The sequence below is a fragment of the Podarcis raffonei genome, chromosome 3, assembly GCF_027172205.1.
Source record: "Podarcis raffonei isolate rPodRaf1 chromosome 3, rPodRaf1.pri, whole genome shotgun sequence".
NCBI lineage: Eukaryota > Metazoa > Chordata > Lepidosauria > Squamata > Lacertidae > Podarcis > Podarcis raffonei.
The window spans coordinates 18418656-18439424 of record NC_070604.1 but is presented as its reverse complement, the minus strand read 5'-3'; the positions used below and the strand labels follow the sequence as shown (position 1 = coordinate 18439424).

At 44.9% G+C, this 20769-nt stretch overlaps 1 protein-coding gene across 4 annotated transcripts in view; it reads right to left on the bottom strand.

The window, feature by feature from the left end:
* Positions 1 to 20769, bottom strand: part of CHGB (chromogranin B) — an 80346-nt gene that overhangs the window by 54880 nt on the left and 4697 nt on the right. Inside the window, exons 2-3 of one of the 4 annotated variants that reach the window (XM_053380709.1) lie at positions 19271 to 19388; positions 15314 to 15498 (exon numbers count right to left, since the gene is read on the bottom strand). In XM_053380709.1, coding sequence (XP_053236684.1) covers positions 15314 to 15488 — 175 coding nt within the window. In that variant the 5' untranslated portion in view covers positions 15489 to 15498; positions 19271 to 19388. Of the gene's footprint in view, positions 1 to 15313; positions 15499 to 15669; positions 15761 to 19270; positions 19410 to 20769 lie in introns of those variants that run through there. The other 3 variants (XM_053380708.1, XM_053380710.1, XM_053380712.1) reach the window with 3 other exon arrangements.

The following is a 20769-nucleotide window of genomic DNA, read 5'->3' as shown; positions in this document are numbered from 1 at the left end:
AAAAAGGTGGGAGAGAAAGGATAATCCAAACTGACCCTCAACATGGCTGGCTGGACGATTAAACCAGAGCGATCCTAGTTCACATGGAAAGGTGATGGGTGCAGTGTAGGGAAGAAGAGCTGTTTCCTGCTACTTCAGCAGTGCCTCGTGTGAAATATAGGAACCAGAGCTCCTTGCCTTTCTGTGAAAACTATGCAGCTGCATCTCTCTACTAATGTGAAAAACAGCCACTGCAAAAACATGTTTCTCTCTCACCTCCACCCCACCTCCTGACCACTCAACAAAATAGAAAAGACTAGTGTGTTTTCCAACATTAACAGCCTAGGGATAGGAAAGGAGGTGATTGAAAGAAATTGCATTACAGAGGCAGGTAAATTATATTAGTCAGAGCAGGCTACCCAGCAAGAAACACTTTAGGCAGTGATAAACATCAAGGCATATTAAATTGTCCTTTAAAAAACCAGGTCATTTGTAATTGTTAAAACAAACAAAGAAAAGGAGTGCAGAGCTTTTAATTGCTTTTGCCACAGATGCCGAGCAAACCCATCTTATCAGGCTTATCTTTAAGAGAGGTAATTAGTTTCCAGCACATGTACCTGTGTAAGCAACATCGTGACACTGTCTCCTCCCCCCCCAAAAAATTTTTTAATATGCCCTTGTTTTAATAAAGACCATCTGCACAATGGTAGATGCATCAAAAATTACAGATCCCCAGACAAGCCCTGCTCAGGCAGAATGCTAAATTTAATTAAACTTTCCGTATCAGCTGAGATTTATTTTTGTAAGGCAGGGTGGCTCGCTGTTGCTACGTATCCCACACAGTTACACATCGCTAGTTGTTCCTTTTTCTCCCTTTTCTTTAATAAAAGTTCTCTATCTGGAAACATTTTAATTTCCTCTTCCTCACATGGTTTGGGCATAAAATATTAAAGGAAACAGATGAACAGATTCCTGTTTCCCAAAGTGAAAGGGATCAAATTAAGTAGGCATTTGCATGGTGAGAAGCTGCATAAAATATTCACAAGTTTCTAGTATGTTTGGAGGGTGGGTTCACATGACCCCATTTTTTATTTACTTATTTATTACATTTATACCCCATCTTTCCTCCAAGGAGCTCAAGGTGGCCACATGGTTCTCTCCCTCCCTGTTTAATCCTCGCAACAATGCTGTGGTAGGTCAGGTTGTGAGAGACTGCAACCAGCCAAAGGTCACCCAACAAGAGTTCCCATGCAACAACAGCTTCACCATGTGCCTGGTTATTTGCATATTTTCAGGTTCTGTCAGCTGTGGCATCCTTCGAAACAAAGTCTGATCAGGTACTTGCTATCAGTGCAAAAACTATGGCAGAGCTGTCATGACTGCAGGAGCCCAGCAGTGAACAATAAATGGAGGCTGCAATGCCACCAGCTGAGCAGCCAGATCAGGTTCCTGGCTGTGAGCCTGATGTTGCTGACCAGGGACCCACTAAAGGTAGGAAGCTGCTGGGACTGATCCTAGAATTCCATGGTCCATAGAGCCAGAACAGAGACTCCCACAGGATCCTGCCTGTGGGCCCAAGGCCTCCCATAACTAGCTCACCAGTCTAAATGTCACAGACTAGGTGGAAGGCCACCGACAACAGCAGAAGTGTGAATCTTCAGGCCAGGCAACTTGTAGGATAATCCAAGAAGAGGGTTGCACTCAGACACCATGGAGCATCATAAGAGAAAGAAATAAAAGCAGAAATGAAGGGAAGCTTTGCTTCTGCACATGACTCTGGCATGATGGGAAGTTTTGCTTCTGCACATGACTCGGGCAAAACCGTTCTAAGCTGAGACATTCCCTCATCACCCTAGAATGTTCAGTTCACATTGAGTTCATGAAAACATTGTACCCTGACCTGTTCTTAATGCATAGTTGACCACATCTATGGAATGTGATCGTTATGTCCTTTTAAGTCCTGCTATATCAATCACTAGTAATTGTTTAAGTCTTGCTATATCAATCACTAGTTATAGTTTAATAAGGAGGTTTTCATGCCTGTCTAGTTCTGTGTTCCCTTTCCCAGCCTTTAATCTATTCATGATTAATGCTTATATGCAACCTTTGCTTTGTACTTGTGTTAACTAATCAGCAACAAGCACATATGTGGCAATGCTGTAATATTCAATAAAAGGGACTCCCCGAGACATGCTCGAGAGATGCCTCCCATATGACACTTGCTACTCGTCTGTCGTTTATTTCAACCCAACACAGAAAAGATCAACAAGGCAATACAAAGGTTGATTTAGTGTGGAAAATAACTCTAATAAGTCCAGTGCATTTCAACTTCTTATTGCAAATGTCTGAATGAATCCCTATACAGGGCCGTCTTAAGCATATCCGTGGTGGCGGCTATCAAGCAGGAAAACGTGCTGGCGGACATGCTCTCCGGCGTGGGGCACCCAAGAAGGCAGCCAGGGAAGGCTGCGCGCCGCCTTTCGCCAGGAAGCAGGAAGAGGACAATGACCCTGTCTTTAGCAGATGCAGAGGTGTACAGCTTCCATCCTAAGCCTCTGCGGGGATCGCTCTCCTCCTGCGGAGGCTTAGGAAGGAAGCTGCATGACCGCCAGCCATATAGTTGGTGGGGCGCAGCTGGCGGACATGCAGGGAAAGGGGAGGCTACCGGCAAAGCCATGCAACTCCCCCATTCACTAGGACGCCCCTGAGAGGCCAGTGCCTTGGCGTACTGAAGAAGAAGAAGAAGAAGAAGAAGAAGAAGAAGAAGAAGAAGAAGAAGAAGAAGAGTAGCAGTAGTAGTTTGGATTTGATATCCTGCTTTATCATTACCCAAAAGAGTCTCAAAGCGGCTAACATTCTGCTTTCCCTTCCTCCCCCACAACAAACACTCTGTGAGGTGAGTGGGGCTGAGAGAATTCAGAGAAGTGTGACTGGCCCAAGGTCACCCAGCAGCTGCATGTGGAGGAGCAGAGACAGGAACCCAGTTCCCCAGGTTATGAATCTACTGCTCTTAACCACTACACCACACTAAGACCAATGGGAAAGATGGCTCTGTCCCTATAGCATCTGCAGCTCACTCAAATTCCCCCAAACACCCTCTCCCTCCTCCTAGAGAGGAGCAAAATCTTTGAGCAGAAAAGCAACAGGAGCTGTTCCAAGTATTTCCTAATATATTGCAGTCTAGCAAATGAAGACTCTGTGTAAAGAAGATTGTAATGTAAGTCGTCCAAACTCAAAATGCAAAAGCAAAGAGCTAGGAAGAAGATTAGCAACACCAGCCTCTGTTATCCTGGTGCCCTCCAGGTGTTTTGGATTACAAATCCCATCAGATTCCCACTCACCCAACATAACCATGCTCCCATTAGCCCCATCATCAGACAGTTGTACTGGCTGAAGCTAATGGGAATTGTAATCCAAAACATCCAATGGGCACCAGACTGGCAAAGGCTTAACTACATGTAGCTCAAAGTTCCCTCCACATAAAGGACTGGTAATAATTAAGAGCTCCAAGCACAGACAAATCCACAATTTAATGATATAGCATGAAAACTGAGAAGGAAAACATGCCCTTCAGAACCAGATTTGAAAAGACTGAAATCATGGACATGAGGAATCCAAGGAGACGTGGCGGTACATGTTAGCCAGTGGGTGAAGAACACTAATTGCCAAATCCTTCTCAACTTGCCAACCCAGCAAGGAAGAGAAGCAGACCTTTCACAGTTCCGTTTTTTGGCAGGTACAAAATCTAAGAGCTTGAAATGTTCTCTTGAGGAACAGAGATCAGAGGAGCATTTCAAAATATACACCCAGAAAATGATTCCTTACTTGAGAAGGCAACAGTCAGGCAAAACAAAAGGGAAAATGAAGTAAGCAAGGCACAGATTGTTCTGCTCTTGACCCCACTGCATTTTTAAGCTCCAGGTACACAACTCCAAGCAGGGTAAGCCAGAGTTCTGTTTGGTTAGAAATGTATGCAGAATTGCAGACTATTTTACGGCCCTCAGATAATCTGCACTTCATTTATTTAAGAGCATCAACAGTTTCTCACCTCCCAGATGGGTGATCTTAAGAACTAACTCAGAAGCCAGAGAATTATTTCCAGCTAGAAGATGAACTAAGGCAGGAGGGACATATGTCTGTTTCTTGCATCTTCAAAACACTCACACTGTGTTTGTAGCTGGGAAATGAATGTGAAACACCTCTGACAGCCAGACTCCTGGGAGCTCTGTGCCTGCTGAATATATTTTGAGTGTCAGCTACCTTTGTGTGTAAACCCTGTGGTGGGATCCAGAGTCCTTCTCTATTTCCACTGGCATCTAGGACTTAGGAAGCCACCCACCAGATACCACACTTGGACCACACTGTTGGAGCTAGGCTTGTGTGGCCTGTGGCTGTGTTGGATTGGCCTTGGGAAAACAGCACTCCCTTCACATTTTAAATATCTTCCCCATACATGAGGAAACTGTAGACCAGGATAGCCAACATGGTGCCCTCCAGTTGTTGCTGGAGTGTGTCAAGGGTGCTCACCAGCCAAAGGAGCACACATGACAGATAGAGAATTCTTCCTTGTCAAAGTGGACACTTACAGTCATTTCTATAGCTCCAAATATTCACCAACACCAGTCTAGTATCTATTCCCAGGTCTGCACTCTATGAAGCAGTTGCAAGAACAAGGGGTCACACACCCCTTCACCAGTTTCTGTACCTTCTCCCGATGAGCTGTGCACACACAGTCAGAGACTACACCTGCGTGGAACCTTCCTCTGCTCTTTCCTCTTCAACTCCCTTTGATTCTGCGAGACAGTGGTGAAGGGGGAGCCCTTCTGTTGCTCGACCTGCTTCTTCTTCCTCTTCCACACCCGTGCTGTGTTCCACCCTCCAGCTCAGAAGCTTTCCCTGCCTCCAGCTCTTGCCTCCTTGCTGGTAGAGTTCTCCACAAATCACTGGCCCCCTCTCCCGAGTCCAACTCCAGCCCCGCTTCACCCTATGCACACTTGTCCCTGACAGACTGTAACACCTATCACCTTCAGCAACCACAGCCAGGGATGATGGGATTTGTTGGTCTAGAGCAGCCTTTCTTGACCTGGGGTTCCCATATGTTGTTGAACTACCACTCCCATCATCCCTGACTGCTGCACCTGCTGGCTATGGATGATGGAAGTTGTAGTTCAACAACATTAGGGACCAACAGTTGAGACAGGCTGATTGATCTAGAGTAAGGCCCTGTGTTGACTACTCTTACTCAACTTTCATCATCTCTGAACATTGGTCATACTTGCTGGGGTTGAGAGGAGTTACAGTGCATCATCTGATGGATCCCCCTGTTAACTATCTCTCTAGGCTGCATGCATAAAACATGCAGGAGGGTCTTAGGACCATCCCCACTCTATTGCTATCACATTATAATGATTAAAGGGTGCCTACTAGGCTGTTTATGCACTTCTGCGTGGTCCTCGTACTAATTCAATCACAGTACGAGCTCTAGAGTAATACAGCCTTACAGCTACTGTACAGCAACTGTTCTACTGGGGTTTTAACTCGCTGAAATCTGAAACAGCAAATCATCATGCAGCGGAGCTGCTCATTTTTCGTGAAGCCTACAAGACAATCAATCTGCAACAGGCTATATGCATCATAGGCACAGCATCTTTATTCAGAAAATAAATCTGGCATCTTTGTGTGAGCTGACAACTGAATCCAATGCCAAAATCAAGCAGCATCAACAAAGCAGCATAGCTTCATGAGTATCAACTATGCTGTGAAGCACCTGAGAAGTGTTTTCACCTCTCCTGGGCTTAGAAAGGAGGGAAATGTTTGGTCCCATAACAGGGAGGAGAAAACACTTCGAACGCCACCAGAATGAATGTACTAGCAGCTGCCTCACCTCTGGAATATGCCTAGTTATCATAGAGGTGATAAACCAAATGTGGGCTGCACTATTTCAGATTGCTCACAAGAATGAATGCCCCTCCAAATGAAAAGTTCCCTCCACAGAGAAAAATAGCTTGTGAAGTAAGGTTCTCATCTAGTCTTCTTCCTGACATGCTAGTTTTGCGAGGTGGGGGAATGGCATCTTTTTGAATGATGTATGTTCAATTACATGTGCCCCTGCCTGCAAGTAATGCAACCAGACCCATGTTGACCACCTCAGCAGCATCGGTTCATACGCATGACGGGCGGTATACAAATTTAATAAATAAAACAATAAATAATGTATTAATTTCATAGAATCATAGAATCATAGAGTTGGAAGAGACCACAAGGGCCATCGAGTCCAAACCCCTGCCAAGCAGGAAACACCATCAGAGCACTCCTGACATATGGTTGTCAAGCCTCTGCTTAAAGACCTCCAAAGAAGGAGACGCCACCACACTCCTTGGCAGCAAATTCCACTGTCGAACAGCTCTTACTGTCAGGAAGTTCTTCCTAATGTTTAGGTGGAATCTTCTTTCTTGTAGTTTGGATCCATTGCTCCGTGTCCGCTTCTCTGGAGCAGCAGAAAACAACTTTTCTCCCTCCTCTATGTGACATCCTTTTATATATTTGAACATGGCTATCATATCACCCCTTAGCCTCCTCTTCTCCAGGCTAAACATGCCCAGCTCCCTTAGCCGTTCCTCATAAGGCATCGTTTCCAGGCCTTTGACCATTTTGGTTGCCCTCCTCTGGACACGTTCCAGTTTGTCAGTGTCCTTCTTGAACTGTGGTGCCCAGAACTGGACACAGTACTCCAGGTGAGGTCTGACCAGAGCAGAATACAGTGGCACTATTACTTCCCTTGATCTAGATGCCATACTCCTATTGATGCAGCCCAGAATTGCATTGGCTTTTTTAGCTGCCGCGTCACACTGTTGGCTCATGTCAAGTTTGTGGTCAACCAAGACTCCTAGATCCTTTTCACATGTAGTGCTCTCAAGCCAGGTGTCACCCATCTTGTATTTGTGCCTCTCATTTTTTTTGCCCAAGTGCAATACTTTACATTTCTCCCTGTTAAAATTCATCTTGTTTGTTTTGGCCCAGTTCTCTAATCTGTCAAGGTCGTTTTGAAGTGTGATCCTGTCCTCTGGGGTGTTAGCCACCCCTCCCAGTTTGGTGTCATCTGCAAATTTGATCAGGATGCCCTTGAGTCCATCATCCAAGTCGTTGATAAAGATGTTGAATAAGACCGGGCCCAAGACAGAACCCTGTGGCACCCCACTAGTCACTCTTCTCCAGGATGAAGAGGAACCATTGATGAGCACCCTTTGGGTTCGGTCAGTCAGCCAGTTACAAATCCACTGAGTGGTAGCATAGTCAAGATCGCATTTTACCAGCTTCTTTACAAGAATATCATGGGGCACCTTGTCAAATGCCTTGCTGAAATCAAGGTAGGCTACATCCACTGCATTCCCTTCATCTACCAGGCTTGTAATTCTGTCAAAAAACGAGATCAGGTTAGTCTGACATGACTTATTTTTCAGAAATCCATGCTGACTATTGGTGATCACAGCATTCCTTTCTAGGTGCTCACAGACTGTTTGCTTAATGATATGCTCCAGAATCTTCCCTGGTATTGATGTCAGACTGACTGGGCAGTAATTATTTGGGTCCTCTCTTTTCCCCTTTTTGAAAATAGGGACAACATTTGCCCTCCTCCAGTCTGCCGAGACTTCGCCTGTTTTCCAGGAATTCTCAAAGATGACTGCCAGTGGTTCTGAAATCACATCTGCCAGTTCTTTTAATACTCTTGGATGCAGTTCATCTGGCCCTGGAGACTTGAATACATCTAGACTAGCCAAGTTTTCTTGTACTATCTCCTTAGTTATTCTGGGCTGTGTTTCCTCTGCTGAATCATTTGCTCCAAATTCTTCAGGTCGGGCATTGTTTTCTTTATCGGAGAAGACTGAGGCAAAGAAGAGTCAATGAGCAGCATGCTGGTGCAGACTGGTCAATTGCACCTGCCTCCCTGAACTAGCAAGTCCCCACACACCATCACTGTCAAACATCTGGATGAACCCAGCACTAACTCAGATCTTGACCTCTCTCTAACATGCAAGCACAGCAACCACCTGCCTGTCCACAGGGAATCTGATCAAAACAATCCGATCAAAATGAGGCCAATCTTTAATTAACAGAAGTAGTACACACATAAGCTGCCTGTTACTGAATTCGCAGATTCCTTATAACGAGAAAGGTTATTAGGATGCCCAAAGCCCCATGTTTAAAACGAAAGACTCTACTGACTCCTGTTTTGGCAATAAGTATATCAGAACAGGATGGAGAATTTCAGAATAGTGTCAAGAGAATGGGTGACGAAAGGTATTGAGAGCTATGTTCACTAGATGCATCAGAAGGTGCAAGGAGGTCTTAAATCAGGAGTTCTGCCAGCCTGGCTCCAGCAACTAACTTCCTGTGCCACTGGGTAGAATCTCTGCTGAAAGAACAGCAGACTGAACTCTACTATCCAGAAATGCCACCTGGGTGGTTATAATAAATGCTGCCACCTGACTTAGTACCCGGTCATATGAATCAAGAGAACCCAGTCCTATAAAGCAATACCTGCAAGGCCTGCTCTTCAGTCTGAGCAACTTACATCCCAGGAAGAGAGCCCTTCCAGACCACTTTCTCTCTACCCTGCCACGTGCTCTGCTTCTAGACAAATGCATTAAGCCACCCACTTGCCTCTTGGCTCATGACTGGCTCCCAGGGATGGGAGTGAGCACTGAGCCGAACATCATTTCTTAACCTATTGTGGGAAAGCAACCTCCAGCAGCCCTGACAAATATCTATCGATGCTACAAGCATGCTTCCAAATTTATTTTTGAAGGGCCAGAAAACTTACTTTTTCAGAGGAATTCAAATTCCTAGTGATGTTCATTAACAAGACAACCAAATGCTACATATTTGAGAAATGTGTTGTTGCAAATGCAAGTCTACTGAGACTTGTGTGTGTGCTTCTACATGAACCACTTTGAGGTTGTTGGGTGGTTATTGTTTTTACAATCAAGCGGTTTATAAATTTGACGAAAGAAGTAAGTGTGGCGAACCTGTGACTCTCCCAGATACCATTGGACTCCAACTCCCATCATCCTCTGCTAGAATGGCCAAAGGTCAGGGATGATGAAAGGTGTAGCCAGCAACATTTGGAGGACCACAGAGTCTCCACCCATGTCTATGCAATAGTTGAAAAGAGTGTGTGAGTATGTGCCCTATTTCATTGTGCAACTTCATTTATGGTATTTTGTTTACTGTGACACTTGTTAATTAGGGGGTTTGGGGAGGGGCTAGACCTACTTCATTAGATGTATGTGCACCTATCCTTTTTAAAAAAGATGCATTTCAATCAAAGTATCTGGGTTTTAGCTACTCTATAAAGTTACCAACAGTAAATGAGAGGATTCATTTACCTCTAGTTAGACTGAAAAACACAAATATTGTATATCATCTCTCAATCCTCAGAAAAAGGCCAACATATCATTAGCAGGGGGCAAAAGATAGCAAGAGCATGACATCCATGCACGTCCCTTGCAACCCATACTACCTGCTAGGCTTTGGATTTATTTTGCTTTGGAAATGTTACAATAAAGCATACGGCTTCTACTGCAACAGAATGACATTTGACATGGGCTTAGCTTTATAGATTAGAATTTAATTTCCTGTTTTGCTTCTCTGCTCTCTGTATTTCCACTCTTGCCCACAGCAATATATAAAGTTCAGTCCTCCTGAAGGATAAGATACCGCGCTTGGGAAAGGAAACAACACAGGTATCGGTGAGATTTCCTCCCCCGCAAGAACATCCTGTGTTCATCTTCAGATTCTAATCTTGTGAACTAAACTATGGTGCTTCTTTTAAATTCCAGCTCAAATTAGATCCCAAGGGTGGCAGTGGGGTGGGGTTATGTAGAGAGAGCAACCTAGAATGTCTACGGCTTAAGAAAGACGTTTTCTAACTGTCTCAAAAGCACTCTTGAGAAAATGAAACCTAAGCTGCCTAACTGTAATTAAGTTTGAAAGTGAATATGGGAAAGGCGAGCAATTTATCTGCTAGCTCTGGTTCTTGTCCTGGGCACAGAGTCAAGGGAGTCAAAGGTAAGTGTTTGAAGGTAAGTCAAATCCTCTGTCCATCTGGCTAAATACAGTATTGTCTACTCTGGCCAGGCTGGTTTATGAATAAATTTTGCAGCAGTGATGGGTCACAAAACCCACCAAATGAGGCAGCCCCACTCAGGAGCGGCACATCCTGTTTTGCCACTTGAAGTGCTCTCTACTCTGTAAGTACCACAGGAGTCCATGGCCATTTTACATTAAACGATTACAACCCAAAACACCAAGACTTTTCCATTTAAAGCCTTTTCCAATATAACCTAACTGCTAATGCATGGTTTTGTCTTCCAGAAGCAAATATGCTTTTGGGACTGTGGGTTGAAATTAAACAGAAAAAAAATTAAATAAAAACTTATGAAGCTGAACCACAATGGGAACATCTTGCTGCACAAATGGATAAAAGCAAACATTTGGTGGTGAGGAATTCTTTCCCTTACCAATCATGCACACATTCCCTTATTTAAGGAACCTTTGAATCCCTGACCTTTAAATATATGTCTCAAGGATTGGGGTTTTAGTTCCAGCCTATGCTATTCAGCTAGAAACAGCTCCTTTTAGAAGCTGTAGCACTGCAGCTGCCTGCCATGTGGCTCTCATTCTACTCAGCCATGGTAAGATTCTAGTCCTCACTATTGTGGGGTTGACTCTAAACTTTGAGAAATAATGGCGTATAAAGGAGTAAAAGGAAGAAGCACCTCATGACATATGAGAGGAAGTTTTAAGACTGTGTGATTGGGGAAAGGGCAATGGAGCTGCTGGAGATGTCAGAGAGGCAGCCACACTGAATGATCCTGAAGGAGGCTTACGAGACTTGCCTGCCCTTTCCCCACTATTATGATGAACAAGGCTTCCACTTTTTCAAAGACACATCAAGAACTCAAAAGCTGTGATGGTATTAATCTCCATTAATTTTTTTAATAAGCCCAATTCACATGTGCATTTTCAAGTGAGAACAGTTTCTCACTTCAAATGTCAACATTGGCTGCTCATTATGAGCACTTATGTACTTATGTCTCTATGACCTTGGGAGCGAAGGGGGGGAATCTACCCCCTGCCCTGAATGAACTATAATACCCAGATTTCCATTTTAAAAACTAAGTATTTTTGTAGAAGGGACGCGGGTGGCACTGTGAGTTAAACCACAGAGCCTAGGACTTGCCGATCAGAAGGTTGGTGGTTCAAATCCCCATGATGGAGTGAGTTCCCGTTGTTCGGCCCCAGCTCCTGCCAACCTAGCAGTTCGAAAGCACGTCAAAGTGCAAGTAGATAAATAGGTACCGCTCCGGCGGGAAGGTAAACGGCGTTTCTGTGTACTGCTCTGATTTCGCCAGAAGCGGCTTAGTCATGCTGGCCACATGACCCGGAAGCTGTACGCCGGCTCCCTTGGCCAATAAAGCAAGATAAGCGCCGCAACCCCAGAGTCGGTCACCACTGGACCTAATGGTCAGGGGTCCCTTTACCTTTACTGTTTTTGTAGAACCTGAGATATATGAGGTAGCATGTGTAGGCACTCATTTTCGTGTGGGGGAAACTTGACTACTGTCCACCTCTAGCTTTTTACTTTACCTCCCACCCTTGGAAAATTCCTATGGACACTCATGTCTGTGACTTGAGTTGGAAGCAATGCACAATTCAACAAAGGCTATGTACACATTACCAGCTTAAAATGCAGCTAGGACATATTTTTTTCTTCATTTGGATTGAAGCAACCCTGCTAAAATATCTTTCAGAGTTTGACAGCCAAAAATGGACATCAGAAATTCTATCAACACCAACATTTTGCTATTCCTACTCAAGAGGAGACCCATTGAATTTAATGAACTAAGTCATGTTCATTAACTTCAGTGAGTTTACTCATAGAAGGAATAGCATTGAGTACCACCCTATAAAAGATAGCAGCTGATTGTCAGGAGTTGCTTAGCACCATGCGTGATACTTTCCAAACCTCAACTCTCTGCGGAACATCTGCATCAGCAAAAATGGGTCACCAGGTAACACCAGGTGATTGAAGTTAGCAGCCCCTACCCACCTGTCAAAGTTGTCCCACAGAGGATGGAGGATAAGAATTTGGCTAATTCCAGTTCCCTATCCCTCATCAGTATTTTTTAAATATAAAGCAAGGGTAGTGTTGCATCTGGAAACCAACAGTTTAGGAAGCATGAGATGCAGAGAAGTACCTTATGATAAGGTGTATAAATTGGGTCTTCCCACACCAAAGTCTGAAATAAATCAGGTTATTGCAAAAACCCTACTTTGACAGCCCTCTAGTGGAAATGGAAGCAGTGACCAGCTAGCATGGCTCGTTTTTGCTTTACATTTGAAATCAGAAAACTAAATATTACAGAATATTATTTAGGGGGGAAAGTGGCACCTAATTTTTAGGGTACTCAGACTGCACTCTTAAACACACTTACTGGGGAGTTATCCCCCTGAAGACAGTAGGAGTTACTTTCAAGTAAACCATTAGGCCACAATCCTAGGTACTCTTACTTGGGAATTTGCTTCAGCAGGACTTACTTCTGCATAATCAGGCATAGAATTGGGCTGTCAGTTTAGCAAAGAAGACAGTTTAGCAAAGAACACACAGCAAAACTATGTATTGTTTTAAAATGCACACCACCAATAAAGCTGAAATCATCAGAAATTAAGTTGAACATAAAATCTGTGATAAGTTCCTCTCTTTCCTGAATCACCCAAATGGAAAACAGTACAAAAACCTCACAACAGAGGTTAACTAATCTGACAATTTAATATCACCTCTTCAATACTTTGTTTATTTGCCCTCTGTAGGTTTCTACTGGCTAGTAGTCCTAAAACTATGAGGCAGTTTTATTACAATTCTGGCAGGGTAGAGCAAAAATCTGACCCATCCTATTATCTCTAGCTGATCGCAATAGCTGGATATTTAAATTACCCTATAGCAAATACCACCTATCCACTCTCAAGGGTCAAACGACACATGATATTTTGTTTTTTAAGTTTTACTTGAACAGTAGGAGCTTGCAGGGAGTGGAAATCTAAATTGGATTAGAGCAGCAAGTGGTGGCAGATACGGGGTTCAACCTTCTCCCTGCCACTAGTTTCCCCGTCTAAATTAGTATGCGGATGGAGCCAGAAACCAGGAGTTGACATGACGTCTATGATACGCAAGCGCAAAAGGAATTTAACTTCTGACAGACAAGGATAGCTTATCCTGGTCTAATCTAAGGTAATAAACAGAACACACACACTCTCACACACCCTTATGACTCTAAGAGGGCAATTATGCCATTTTAACCGCCTGTGTAAATATGTAAGAGAGGAAGTACAAATGGCGGATCACAACGTGATCTCAGACAGCATCACATGATGCAACATAGTGAGATGCCAAAGTCTATCTCTGCCCCTGCACTGTAGAATAAAGAGAAAACAGAAAGCAGACAGCAATATACTCAAACTACTCCAAGACCAAATACACCAAATATGCAGCACTGTAGCAGGTGTATCTGTCTGTCAAACTGGAGCAGAATACGTTTTAGACCAGTTTAAAAGAAAACACACACAGAGTATTCCAGAAATGGGCATGGCTTGTGAGAGTAATGCTGGCATGACTACAAGGAAGGTGTCATAATCCCATATGCATAGGATGCCAGATCCCAACATGACCTTTCTAGTTACGGGATGTGAAGTAACAGAGCTGGGGCATCTACTGCCCACAACACAAGAGAGCTGAGTTTGAGGATTTCTGCTTGACAGTATTTTGGTGGGCAAAAATAACATTCACTTCAAGGGAAGTAGGGCAGTCTGTCCCCACTATACTTGTGTTTCTGACCATGTGACTGGATTCCACCTGCACTGAGAAATTTCAGAAGGATTTCAGACTAGCCTAGTTGCTTTCTTGTAACTACAACAACGGCCACATGACAACCCTATTTTGAGATGCTATGTTTCCCTATTAGGAGCTACTAGAAAACCCTTTCCAAGCCCCCAAGCAGGTTCCCCTACCCCACCCTCCCACCATGTAGCCTTGGTAGGTGTTTGTGACGTGGGGTGTGCTACTACAAATAGAAAGGCCAGAGGGAAGTGGACAACTCCCTATTGGGTGCTCTTCTACTTATACACAGACTGAATGGCTTCAGTCAGGAAGCAGGAAGAGAGTTTCCTTTTAAAAAACCAAAAAAAACCCCCCTGAGTTTTGTGCCATGGTTTGTACTTCTATTTCCAACCAAAATTTTTCATCTTAAAGCTTATTTTGAAACTGCAGACATGATCTCATCGATTCATATTAAACACAGTCCTCTGTCCACCAAAATAGTCCTCTGCCCAGGAAGAGAGAACAATTGAATGAGATAGCACAAGAGATTGCAGTAAGTCACCTTTGCCAGACACGAAGCAGGGAATGAATGACTCAGCAAGGCAAGGCGCCAAATCAACTTGACCCAGAACTTTGTGGCACAAATATAACTTTAAGCCAGCACTGCCGCGTGACAATTACCCCTGTGGGGAAGAATCACAGCTCCATGGCATGGCTGGGAATGCCCCCGTCTCCAACCCTGGAGCGAACACTGCAAGTCACTGTCAGGGAACTGCCATCAGCTCAGGGGCGAGAGGGGGAAAGGCGGATGGATTACAGAGAGCCCCCAAAGATCGTGGGAAGCAGCACTTCCTCAGCGGAGGAACGAAACCACGCCTCTAGTGGGGAGGAGATGCCGGGCTCGGAGGAGGCAAGGCGGTGCCAGGACACCTTGCCTGAGCAAAGCGGGGAGGAGGGAGGTCCCCCTTTACCCAAGCCGTGCTTGCGCAGTAGGCTTTCAGCGCAGAGAGGGGAGGCGCAGACTGGGGGTCAAGAAACTACTCTGCTGGGGAAGATTTAAGGACCGCCCACTCTCAGATTCTGCCAGTGAATGAGCAAGACATGGAATAGAGGCGCTCTGCATTGTAAAGTTTTTTTTAGCACCAATAAGAAAGCTTTTGAAAAGACCAGTGAGGTATCTTGCCTGATTGCTCTCGAGCAACCACCCGATACCCTTAACAGTCACTGATTGTCCAATTTGGTATAAGGCAGCTTCCTATGTTCTTAATTCTAAACTTGAATGAAAAGGTGTCATGATCCCAACTCTTTGAAACGCAAACAAATCATTCATATTCAAGCAAACAGCTGCCTAGTATCAGAAAAATGTGCCTAGTGTGTCTTTTTCTCTACCTGGCTATTCTGGGCAGGGGAAGGGGAACATAAGTGCCAATGAGCATAATATCAGTGATGGTCCTGTACCTGTGTCAACTTCTGTGGATGCCGGAGGAACAAATGTGCCAGCAGGACTGAGAATCTCATCACTTCTTCCAGTTCTGGGATTCAGCAGAAAACTTTCTGCACTTATGGCGCATGGTATGTCCAGCAAGCTGCTTTCTCCAGACTGGCAGCTTGACGTCGCTTCGCTTCCTTCCATGGCAAGACCACTGAAACAAAGGCAAGAATTGATTTTGCTCTTTAGATTTATTTTGACAATTCACAGCCCCCTTTTTCATTTCAGGATGTTGTGTAGTATTCCACTCCACCCATTAGAAAACAGAAAGGGGGAAATACTCCAAAGCAAGCCTGTTTCAATGAAGTGACCTGGACATACATACCTGGGTGCAAGCCCCACTGAACTCAGCCGGTCTTCCAATTTTGAGTAAATGTAGAATGAACTGAAAAGCAGCACCCCACTTGCAAACTGGGAGATTTATTATGCTGACTATGGGCTTCTTCGCATGGGAACACCACCTTGACATATCTTAGCTTGGAATTGTCTTAAGATACAAAGCTGGTAGTTTTCTCTGTTGGGGGAATACTGTGTACAGTACATTCTGGAAACATGCTATAAAGCACTCCCAGTGGTAAGAGGTCCATAGGCAGCACTGAAGTATTTTGTTTCCTTTGTGGGAGGGAGAAGAGTACACTGGAAATGCATATTGCCTTTCTGATATTCAGAGGCTCAGCCATGCAGCATATAAAGCCATCCACAGGCTCAGAAGCAGTGCTGACATCATAATCAAAGTAGCCAACAAAGGAGGAGCTGACATCATGATGAGCAAGTTGTGCTACACAGGAGAGGCTGAGAGGCAACTCTCCAGTACTGCATTTTAGAGGAATCTCTAAGCCAGACATGGCCAAACTTGACCCTCCAGGTGTTTTGGGACTACAATTCCCATCATCCCTGACCACTGGTCCTGTTAGCTGGGGGTGATGGAAGTTGTAGTCTCAAAACATCTGGAAGGCCAAGTTTGGCCATGCCTGCTCTAAGCAGACTCAACTGAGGAACACCAGAAGGGATACATAACTTGATAAAATAATTCCAAACAGATGTGCAGGACCAAATCTTTAAAGACACAATCCAGCAGCTTCTATTGAATAACCTTTATCCTTAGGGAGCATCTCTTCCTGTATGAACCTGCCCAGACCATTAGGTCACCACTGGAGGCCCTTCTCTGGGTGCCTCCTCTGGGAGAAAAATGGAGGGTGACCAGACCGAGAGCCTTTTCAGTAGAGGTCCACCTAATACTTACACAACTATCTTTTTGCATCCAGGTCAAGAATCTACTCTCAGGTATTGTGATTGTCAACTGGTGGTTTGGGTTTTAAAGCACTATGCACCATTTGTTAGAATGCATGATTACCCATCAAGTTTATCAGGCACAACCACACTTTGCACAAACTGAGAGCCAAGATCAAAATACGTATGGCAGCTACTCAAAATAATTTCTTTACCTAACTCCAAAAAGAAAATAAGGATGAATTATCTGTTCCAAGGGATATTTTAATGGCGTATTAGCGTCTGGAGTAACATCTGGAGGACCACAACTTTTCCAGAAGAGCAATCTCAAAGTAGGAAAAGCCTGTACACGGAAGTATTATGCACGGCCCTAGTGCAGGCACAAAAATCATGCATGGGAATCATACTGCTGACAGTAGGGAGAATGTATCACAAAAAGTGTGAGAGCGCGTCCTCATAGTTTGAATGCTGGGACAGATAGATGGGTACAAACTATGCTGCCCTAGCAGAGCCCCTTAGAAGCGTGGGAATCAGTGGCCAGAATTTGTGGAATAAACTTACACATCAGAAGTAAATCTTTCATAACTGTATTATGTCACCCCTGTGTTTGAGAATATACAGACATGGGATGCTACAATGCCAATGACATTCAACCAAGTCGGAGAAGACGACACCAGAGAGCCCTTTTCCAGCACATTGCTATTGTCAAGCAAGTGAGAACAATCTACACAATTAGCTTAGAGAAAGCATTATGCCTGCATGTGTTTTTGTATGGTGAAAAGGGGTTCCAATATTCTCTGTTAGACCCGCTCCACCCTTACAAACAAAAATGATTTTAAATAAATACACAGAGAGATCTTTTCTATTGGCTCTAGATTGTGTGTGTGTCTGCTTCTACAGAATGCTGTTGAACTTGCCCTTTGCATCACACTTGCTAGTTAACTCCACAGTATCAGTTTTCTGATCAGAACATGATCGGTTTACTTGACCTAGAGAACGGAGGCAAGGTTAATGCTAATAAGAACAGTTTCCCTGTTAGAGAACAGCGACAGGGGTGAGGCAGGAAAAGCAAGTTATTGTCAAATGAAACTTTGGGTGAATACATGGATGCATGAGGTCCCAAGTTCGGTTACCAGATTCTTCACTCAAAAGGCTCGACAGCAAGGCTGGGATAGATCTATGCCTGAAACCCTCTGAGGAGGTGCTGCCATTCAGAACAAACAATACCAGGCTAGATGTACCAATGGTCACAGTCAGCATAAGGCAGCATGTGCTCATATGATTTCTCAGGTCTGGGAATTATATTAACAGGTGGTCAGTTTTTTGAGAACATAAACTACAGCCATTTCTCAAAGAATATTTTGCCCATTTCTTGTGTTTCATTGAACTAAACTAAATCAGCACAAAAGCATTGTTTAACTGAGCAATGTTTTTGTGCCAATTCAAAAAAGCCTACTGTGAACAGCAGTAACCAAATCATCATGGTTTAATCTCATTCACTTGCCTTTTCTACTTCTCTAAAAGGAGAGAGGTAGAAAAGTTAAGCGACACATGGATCAGAAGAAGCAGGGGCAGAAAATGGTCACAAAGCTGATCGGGGATTAGCTGGAAAGCAGCTGATTTCATGGAAATCTAAGCTGGAGCTAATGTTTTTGAAGAGCTACTCGTTTCACTCACACCGAAGTGGCGAAGATTGCTCCGACATTTCGACTGTTCTTCCAGGAAACCTGCCAAAGACAAACAAGCTAGCTGCGTGCTCTGACAACACCTGTCATGCAAACAGCCGCCTTCCAAGAAATCCAGTCATGCTCTTTGAAATGAAATAAACAGACAGAGTAAAACTTGACCATCACGATGCCAGGCACAGTGTGACCTTTCCAAAGCATCTGTGTGCTTCAAGTCCACATATGCCCTGGTGTTTATCAAATCCAGGACAAAGAAGATCATCACCTTCAGGAATAAATCAGTGATATATTGCTTCGTGAAGCGGGCGTTTCCACAGTTCTAATCTGCTGATCAGGCCCTGCGGACTCATAGCATTCCCAAGAGTGGAGGAGCAAGGTCAGCTGTTTGTGCTTCATGCTTAAAGCATGGACATCTTGTCCTCCGTAACAGAAATGGCTAACACATCTGATCAACCAGCATTCAACCCTACAAAAAAAACATAACTGCTCTCTGTCTACAAATGCATATATAGTTGAATGGGGCTGGGTTCTCCTCATAGCTGTTGCTGCCCCCCCCCATCTAAATTAGTGAGAAGTACAACAAAGTAAGGGACGCGGGTGGCGCTGTGGGTTAAACCACAGAGCCTAGGACTTGCTGATCGAATGGTCGGCGGTTCGAATCCCCACGGCGGGGTGAGCTTCCGTCGTTCGGTCCCAGCTCCTGCCCACCTAGCAGTTCGAAAGCACCCCTAAGTGCAAGTAGATAAATAGGGACCGCTTTCTAGCGGGAAGGTAAACGGCGTTTCCGTGTGCGGCGCTGGTGCTGGCTCGCCAGATGCAGCTTCGTCACGCTGGCCACGTGACCCGGAAGTGTCTTCAGACAGCGCCGGCTCCCGGCCTCTTGAGCGAGATGAGTGCACAACCCTAGAGTCGGTCACGACTGGCCCTGACGGGCAGGGGTACCTTTACCTTTACAACAAAGTAAGGACATGTATGAACTAATTAAAATTTGAAGGCTCTGTCTAGACTCACCCGTGCCAGGATCACGGGGGTGGGGTGGGGGTGGTCCTTAGTGTCACGATGCCATGCTATTCTTGTCAGAAAGGAAAGTTCTCTTTTATGGACACCCTTCAATCATGGACAGCTGAACCTGGAAGACAGCAAACACTTACTGATTGTGTACCCTAAACATCTCAGCTGACAGTAATCAAGACACGCAAACGTTATATGTGCGCATGTATAGCCTCTTCTTGGCACCCATTATATGATTTGTCATAGTCTGAAGACCAAGCACAGAAAAGGACTACTAAAACAGGAAATTAATATTTCATTGTCATTAGAAGAGCATAATTATGTTCTGCACGCTTGGCTGGAGCAAGGAAATTAAAGGGGGTGCATTTTTCCAAACCCTTTAAATGCTCTGTGACATGGCAGGCTACACCTGTGGAGATTCCCCCTACCACAAATCTGTTACTTTCTTCACCGCCTCTATTGCATCTGCAGAAAACAGCAGCAGGAGACTTTTTCAGGTGGTCCGCAATTTAGCGGAACCACCTGCTACATCGGGGCCCAGTACGGGCCACATGATCTCCTGCAATGATTTTGCAGAGTTTTTTGCAGATAAAGTCGCTCAGATTCGGGAAGAGGTAGACGCCACCGTGGGAGCAAGGCCGGGGCGGGAAAGTGCTAGAGTCCTGTCTAGTCAAATTGCGTGGGATCAATTCCAATCTGTTATCTCCGAGGATGTGGACAGGCTGCTTGGACGAGTGAAACCAACCACCTGTCTCCTTGATCCTTGCCCATCCTGGCTTATAAAAGCTAGTAGGGAAGGGCTGGGCGATGGGCTTCGTGGGGTGGTGAATGCTTCCCTCCATGAGGGAGCCTTCCCAGACCCGCTGAAAGAGGCGGTTATTAAAACGCTTCTTAAAAAACCATCTTTAGATGCGGCCACGATGGCCAACTATCGCCCAGTCTCAAATCTTCCATTCTTGGGCAAGGTGATTGAGCAAGTGGTTGCTGAACAACTCCAGGCACGCCTGGAAGAAGCGGACCATTTGGATCCCTTCCAGTCGGGATTCAGGCCTCATCACGGGACTGAAACTGCCTTGGTCACACTGGTTGATGATCTCTGGTGGGCTAGGGACAAAGGTGAGAACTGTTTCCTAGTTCTGCTGGATCTCTCAGCGGCGTTTGATACCATCGACCATAACATCCTTCTGGACCGTCTTGAGGGGCTGGGAGCACTGTCATACAGTGGTTCCGCTCCTTCCTCCTGGGCCGTGTTCAGAAAGTGGTGGGGGGGGGATGAGTGTTCAAACCCCTGGGCTCTCATTTGTGGGGTGCCTCAGGGTTCTGTCCTCTCCCCCATGCTTTTCAACATCTACATGCAGCCGCTGGGAGAGATCATCAGGGGGTTTGGGCTGGGTGTTCATCAGTATGCGGATGATACCCAGCTCTACCTCTCTTTCAAATCAGAACCAGTGAAGGCGGTGACGGTCCTGTGTGAGTGTCTGGAGGCGGTTGGAGGATGG